We start from the raw sequence: 7,500 nt of genomic DNA on the forward strand, positions 1-7,500 counted from the left end.
TGGTAATGAAAGGTTATGAATAACAATTTGAAAAGATCTACTGTATACAATATGATATGTGCCTATGATTTCTGTATCGTGGTTACCATCATTGCTTGTCACAATGCAGCATCAACAGCCAATGTCTTACAGTCTGTAATCTTGTGAAGGGCACACCTCCCAACACTCTTAAATCATGCAGGTACCAAAGCCAGTCTAACTGGCCTCCAAACAGGTAACAAAAGGAACACACACGCACAATACTTGATACTTTCCAGGTACAAACACTGCAGGAATAATGAAGGGCCTTTGGTGAAAAAGGGACATTCAAAAGGTCCATATTTTTAATCAATCAACTGACTAAAACCTAGATCTTCGTTAAAACACATTACAAGAGAATAAACTTATTTCTCCACTTGCCTCTGGCTGTAACTCTAGTAGCCAGGTCATAAACACTCTCCTAGGACATCCCCGTGACCATGAAAGTTTTGATTTTGTCTGCAGCGGGTGGCCACCATAGGGTTGCGCATTTTAGAGACTGCCGTCGTGATACCCACAAGCAGCTCACCCTACCACAGAGGGGATGCCCTTCACCTTTAATATCCTATCACAGGCAGTTCAAGCACACTGGGGTCCCCTGCATTCTACCCTGTACAATATTGCCTCAGACATAAATCAGTAAGAAAATAGTTTCCCAACAACTCAAGTGTTTCAACAAAGCATCCAACTCTGAGCTGATATGCTTATCAAATCACAATTGAAGAGGCAACATCACAGCATAAAACAAAGAAATTTCTTGCACACTTTCATCACCACAGTGGTAGGAGACCACTCATGTCTTGCTTAGTGATATAATTGTAGCACAATTAATAGAAAAAATACTATGTGAAGACAAACAAGACATTAACTTCTAATATTTAGAAAAAATGAATCAAGATTGAGCTTGAAATTGATGGACTAAAAATAACAAAAAAAAAGAAAAAAAGAAAAAAGTAAATTTACTCTAGTATAAATATATATTATATTCAAATGTTGACGTCAACACTTAAGAAGTAAAAACAAAACAATACCAATTTCTAAACAATATTAACAAATCTCTGAAAAATTATATACACATTTTTACTACCATAATCCCATCTATCAACAACATATGTCCTTCAATGAGCCCTTGTTCGGGAATTAACTTAGGGCAGAAGTTCAAATTCACTATATTATTAATCCAATCACAGCACTCATCAAACCATGAACCATCAAAATATCACATGACCAGAAGTCTTTCACTACAGGTAACATAAAGGTAAGTGGCAATATTTCGCCCACTGATCAGAAGGAGTGTGGACAGCAGTGTTTGTTTACCAGGGGAGAATCACTCTAGAAGAAGCCAGTGCAACCAGGGGACCCCTTGCCACCAGTATATGTTCAAGAGGAAGATTTGTCAATTTACATGGTTACACCACATACAGTACAAAATATCCCCAATTACAAATTTCTCTTTTTGGAATGAAATCCATCATATAAATAGTAATCCAATTTGACAATGACTAGAACAAATACTAATAAGTGAATTGTTCAGTAATAATCACAGGCCAAATCCATCGCCTCCAGTTAGTCGCACTGATACAAACGGAGCTACCAGCGAATACAGCAGCAAAGAGCCGCCTTTCTGGCCCGGGCCGCAGTATACCACAGTCACATTACCAAACTTGGTATTCTAGCTGGCAACTTGGGATTTCTAAACTCTGATCAACAAAGAATGGCCCTAACTTTGGTTTTCTCTTTCAACAAGATGTCTTGGGACAAGATCCTGAGGCGATCTCTCACAAATCTTCAAATACAAAGAATCGTTACTGCACTATTTCCTTTATACTCACAGTGCTTGGCATAGTTCAACGAAAATTACAAGGTAAGGAATGCACTATGATCCTGATCTCCCAAACCACCAGCTTAGCCGAGCAACGTGGAGACAAGCGGCCCGCCCGTGTCCTACCTGTCTATCATCTACAAGGAAAACGGATCATAGAGTAACAACTACAAATGATGGCAGTTTAAAAGGAGGGATCATATCTGATATGTTGTGGAAACACTATTAAAATGAGCCCTGGCTGCCCACACATGACTGCTCTGGTAGGAATTTACCACATGGCTATAAAGCTTTTCAAATTACTTACTTATATTTATGATATCTACAGTTAGGTAAATAACCCCATACCATATTTAAATTGCTGATATTTTGTTAATGTATGAACTAATTCTGAGAATCAGTTGGCAATTTATATTTCTTCACCCTTTATCATTCTTCTAATGATAACTGATTTGGGAAAAAAACATAAAAACAGTCCTTTAGAAAAGTAACATGACTAAGGTTACCTTAACCTAAAAGGAAGCTCAGTGGTACAGAGAATGTGCTCGTGCATGAAAATCTACATATATAAAATATTCCTATTGGGAAAATCTGCTCTACTCCATATAAGGATGTAGTGTGTGGGTACTACATCAACCAGGGCAACGTCTTATGTGGGCAGCCGTGAAATAACCGGCAGTGCTGCCTGGTTAGGATACCAACTCTTTGAAAGCAGAACTGAACACATTGTAGCTGTCTCAGCGCCACAGCTAAGAGCACAGCTGCCAGCTACACGATAAGCTCATTCTTCGTTGTTCATTTCCATTACAAAAACTTATTCAGTCAGTTATTATGAGACATCATTGTGGAAGAATTTAAAGTTGTGAGCAGAGTTGGATTGGTAAAATCAGACACTGTCAAAGCAGTGCCAGAGAATGCTGACAAAGCACATGAAGAGATCATAGTAAGTATGAAACTTTTCATCTGCAGGTCACACATCTTGCTTTAAGCCAGAGATATGATTAGGATTATTTCCTAACCATTAATTTAGGTCTATGAAGTCTCATTTTTTCTGGACTAACTCTGACAGTTATAAGCCAGTAACAAGTAGTTAAAAGCTTTCTAAATGAAGGCATGCATGCCTTGCCTTTGGCTAACAAACTTCAATCTTAACACTGCTTTGTGCATTATCTAATCTTGCAGTCTAATTCATACTTATTGTGCAGCTGGAAGCTACAGTTGTGAGCAAAGTTTGCCCTTATGCCAATGGCATATCACATCTTAGTACAGCCACCTACTTGTCATAACAATCATTTACACAGATAATGGTACAAATAACATAGGTCTTACATCAAGGTCAACATTAACAGCATATAAGCTAACAATGTCTTGATATTTATACAGGTAAAACTACCCCTGACCCTGTAGCCAGAAGGCGGGCATTGAGACCCCCAGGGCAGAGTCAAACTGGCCGCTGCACCCACAACACAGGCGGCCCTCACACCTGCACAGGACATTATTCAACACAAACATGTGCTCACACTTTAAGCAATGCAAATATCAACATTATGTAAAAACCACAAATGTTAGAAAGGTGAAACTTTACATAGCTTGTGCCGTCAGCCTCAAGTATGCACAGGGCTTCCACTGAACTTGAATAATAATGACACTGATAAAGACCACCTGATTTTTATACTGTTAAAATGGATGTCTGAAGTTTAAGCTATTGATCTCTGTATTTGCTACGGTACTATATATCTTTAATATTTAAAACATTTTGTCAGTTATTGTACTTTCCTAAGGTAAACTGCAGAGTTGGAGTGTACTGAGCATACATAATATACCTGACGATAACACTGTCATTTTTACTGAAGCCCCGAGGAGGAAGCCCTGTGGTCCCTGCCATGGGGGTTCCAATCGTATACATGGTGAGTGAAGCAGTTCTGTCTCCTCTGAGCGTTCTGCCCACCAGACAATCTTTGTCGCATCATTTTACCTAGCTAACCGTCTCCTGCGCTTGCATACACTAAATCACAGCCCGGACCAATATCAACATTAACAAGAGTTTGCCTGCCAACGATGCCATGTTACCAGAGGCTACATTACCATATGGGTCTATGTCAATTTTATTTACGGTCAATCACTGTAAAGAGATTGGAAAGAGAGAGAAAGAGAAGTGAGGAATCACTACAGCAATACCATACATAAGATCCACAGCCATGGGAAGGAATGCGACCAATGGGTACGTAACGCGACTGTAGCCCTCTTGTTCATGGGGATGGTTGGCAGGCACAGCTCAAGGGGTGAGGCTCAATACATTCTGAATTCACTCACAGATTTATATAATGCCAATATATCACTACGCAACAGAAGACATTGAGCATTAAGTGTTGCTTCAGTAAGACTTGTCTCCATATTGTTGTGAAGAGGAAATGAAGCCTTATCAAACCAGTTCAAATGCTCACCATAGCAGATTTTGCCATCACATATAAAAATGAAAATAATAGAAAATACACATCACAATTTAAGGTACTCTCATGGGGCTTTCTCTAGATTAATTTATGTCAACATTAGCAGGTATGTCTTTATAATAAGTTTGGTGAACATGTCCTACTGTATACTGTATCACACTGATACAAACACAGGTTTGTGACAAAACATTTGAACTATCTCCCTATCATGGAATAAAAGAGGAAATTTCTTAGTCTAATTAAATGGGTCACTATTGACAAAGGCCAGTTTGAAGTATCATATACATATCATAGGCATCATTTGTCAACAAAGATATGGCAACTACTGATAATTATAAAAAAGATACAAGATTTTATGATATGTCTTGCATTTCAATTTGGATATGAAGTATGATATGTAGCATGTATTCACATATATATTGTAATGATATGTAATTTGGTCTGTAATCTTCAAGATATTATTTTGCTTAACAGTATTTATAAACGTGACATCCCATATACAAAAGTTAACTCTATAATCCATAAGATCATACCCACCCTTTCCCTCATATAAAAAAGAAAAGAAAAAACAAGCAACAAACAAGCCCCTCCGTCAAAGCATCACTCACTTACGAAAAGAAAAAGTACAAAATAAGCCTCACCCCTAACTTGGCTTTGTAGCAGAAAAGGGAATGAAAAGAAAAACTGATGAACCTGCCTTACCTTAAGAAAGTCCAAACATTAAAATACAACTTCTTTGGTGAAGTTTTTTTTTATCCTCCTAACTTGGCAAATAATTATTAAAATTAAAATAGCTAGTACTATAACATCACTTATAAGAACCAACAAAAAGGTGGCACTGGGTTCGCGTCTCTTCTACTCCCTAATATGAGATCTCACTGATTAACCAAACTCCCTTCGTATAATAACAGGTAATGAGTGTGGAAAGGTTGTAACCATAATAACAACTGCTAATGATAATCCCTAGTTTACTGGACTGTGAATCCGAGGCAAAGCTGTGAAAGAAAAAGGAAAGCATGATTGGGAGCTGTGCGGAATTTAGTCTTTTTGCAGGCCACAAAATCCACTTGTCATTAAGGCCCAGAGTAGCACACTAAACATGGTCCCATGCTTTTTTTCCTTCGTGAGCAGAAAAAATTATGAGCCATCAACTTGTACTGTCTTTGGTCTTAATACTTGTCGATTGTGACACAAACTATTAACTGTAAGTGCCAGTGAGCAACACAACACACCCTGTGAAAGCATAATATAAATACATAATTCTTTACTATTGACTAAAGAAAAACTATGACAGTTCTAATTTGGAAACATCTGGATTAAACAAATATTCTTACAGTATGTTATCTAAACTTGGGGAGTTTGGTCTTCTCAATATAAAAACTATCTGTGAGAAGCACTTGATGACTCTATGAGCATGTCCAACACATAAATTATGGCGTAAAAGAAATTGGGAGCATTCCATTTGCCAAAACAAAAAATAATAATCATAATAATAATAAAAATATCTAAAACAAAAAGAAAAGAAAAACTGAAATGAGGACTGAAAATATAGGAATAAAGAATTTTTTAAAATGGAGTAAAACCCATGGGCTGAGTTTACCCTCAAAAGTCTCCATACCTCCCAGCGTTCCAGTGTAATTACATATTGCACGCACGAGTCCAGGTTTGAGTACCTAGTTTAGGTAGAAAAAAAAATCCTCCTACAAACAGATGACAGACCTTCGTGCATGTTTTATCACACACTGGTACTTTTCACTTGATTATTGACATAACAATAGCTTGGGGATATATGAAGTCTGTTAGGCAAACACTCCAACTATGGTATTATTGCAGTAAAATGGTATTGAACATGGGGTTGTAATGGTAAGCTGTCTGTCCAGTTGAGCCGTTGCTATTGTATCATTCCTGCCATCGATATGCTTTTAAGGAATTAACATTGAAGCCGGAATTTTTTCTGATGGTGTGGAAATGCATATTGGCAACAAAACAATTAGTATAACCAACAGTTACTTAATTAAAGCCTCTATCATCACAGCACATTAGCCATCATTTTTTTATATTGCTACCTATATGATATGATTCCTTCAGAGACATGGCACTGCAGCTCTGGTCATCTGGGGGAGTTGGGTGGCTCCTTGACACAGCCCCAGGGGGGGACTGTGGGGACGGGGTCTTGTGCTCACGCAGCCCCACAGATGAGGGGTTGGATGTTGGGGGGGTTCGCCCCGGACCCCCACTCGCTCCTTCCTGCTGCTGCAGCCGCATCTCATAGTCCACTTCAGCCATCTCCGAACTGCACTCATTTTCTGAATCGGGCTCCGGGGGATTATTTTCCGTGGACTGATCCAAGTCTGTGTGGGGGTCATTGTGGGGGCCACCTGAGCCCTGCTGGTCACTATAGTGTCCTACCAAATCTGGATAAATGGCAGGAAGGCTGCTACCCCCGCCCCCACCAGCCCCCAGCCCTGACGATGCTCCAACACCTGCTACATCCTCTCGGACATGCACTTTCATGTGGATTTTCACCTGAAAGATGAATTACAGGCTTCAGATAACACTGTACTCTGAACCTTATATCCTCATTCTATAAACTTTTGTGAGGTATCTATTCAATCATTATATGAGGTATTCTATCAAATTTGAGGATTAAGTAATTAATGTCTTCTAAATTATATATATTCACTATATCTAAAGCAAATGGTTACATATTTAATAGCTCCTAAATCATAACTTTTTATAGAACCTTTTGTTGCTAATGACATTTCTAAACATATCAAAAAGTAATATTAATGAAAATCACTACAAGTTCAATTTATAAAAATGCCATGAAGATGCATATACTACTGCTGATATATGTCCATATTGCACATCACATATAGTGCTACTCATATCTGATTATGGGAGTATTTCACTAAAAAACAAATCACATCACTAAATCTGTTTCCTTATATCATAAGAAGCTCTGATTCAGCGTAAACAATTACATGATTAAACAACAAGATTATTTTAGTAAGTGAACCACAGAAAAGTAAATACTAACCTGTTGGCTCTGGATAAACCCCCTGCCACAAATTTTACACTTGTATGGTCTTTCTCCTGTGTGGATCCTGATGTGAGTCTTTAGATGGTCCTTCCTTTTGAATTTGCGTGAACAATACTGACACTTATGAATGCGTGTCTCACTACCTGGTGTATTCAGTCTCTCCAGCC

The 7,500-nt window shown here is 38.3% G+C and overlaps 1 protein-coding gene across 2 annotated transcripts in view; it reads right to left on the bottom strand.

Moving 5' to 3' along the window:
- The window catches only part of LOC113808189 (zinc finger and BTB domain-containing protein 14), a 53,481-nt gene that overhangs the window by 1,586 nt on the left and 44,395 nt on the right, over window positions 1–7,500 (bottom strand). For both annotated transcript variants that reach the window (XM_070138382.1, XM_070138381.1), the window contains exons 6-7: window positions 7,331–7,500; window positions 1–6,816 (exon numbers count right to left, since the gene is read on the bottom strand). The exon at window positions 1–6,816 is cut by the window's left edge and continues 1,586 nt beyond it; the exon at window positions 7,331–7,500 is cut by the window's right edge and continues 31 nt beyond it. In XM_070138382.1, the coding sequence (XP_069994483.1) occupies window positions 6,337–6,816; window positions 7,331–7,500 (650 nt within the window). In that variant the 3' untranslated portion in view covers window positions 1–6,336. The remainder of the gene's footprint in view (window positions 6,817–7,330) is intronic.

The sequence above is a fragment of the Penaeus vannamei genome, chromosome 24, assembly GCF_042767895.1.
Source record: "Penaeus vannamei isolate JL-2024 chromosome 24, ASM4276789v1, whole genome shotgun sequence".
NCBI lineage: Eukaryota > Metazoa > Arthropoda > Malacostraca > Decapoda > Penaeidae > Penaeus > Penaeus vannamei.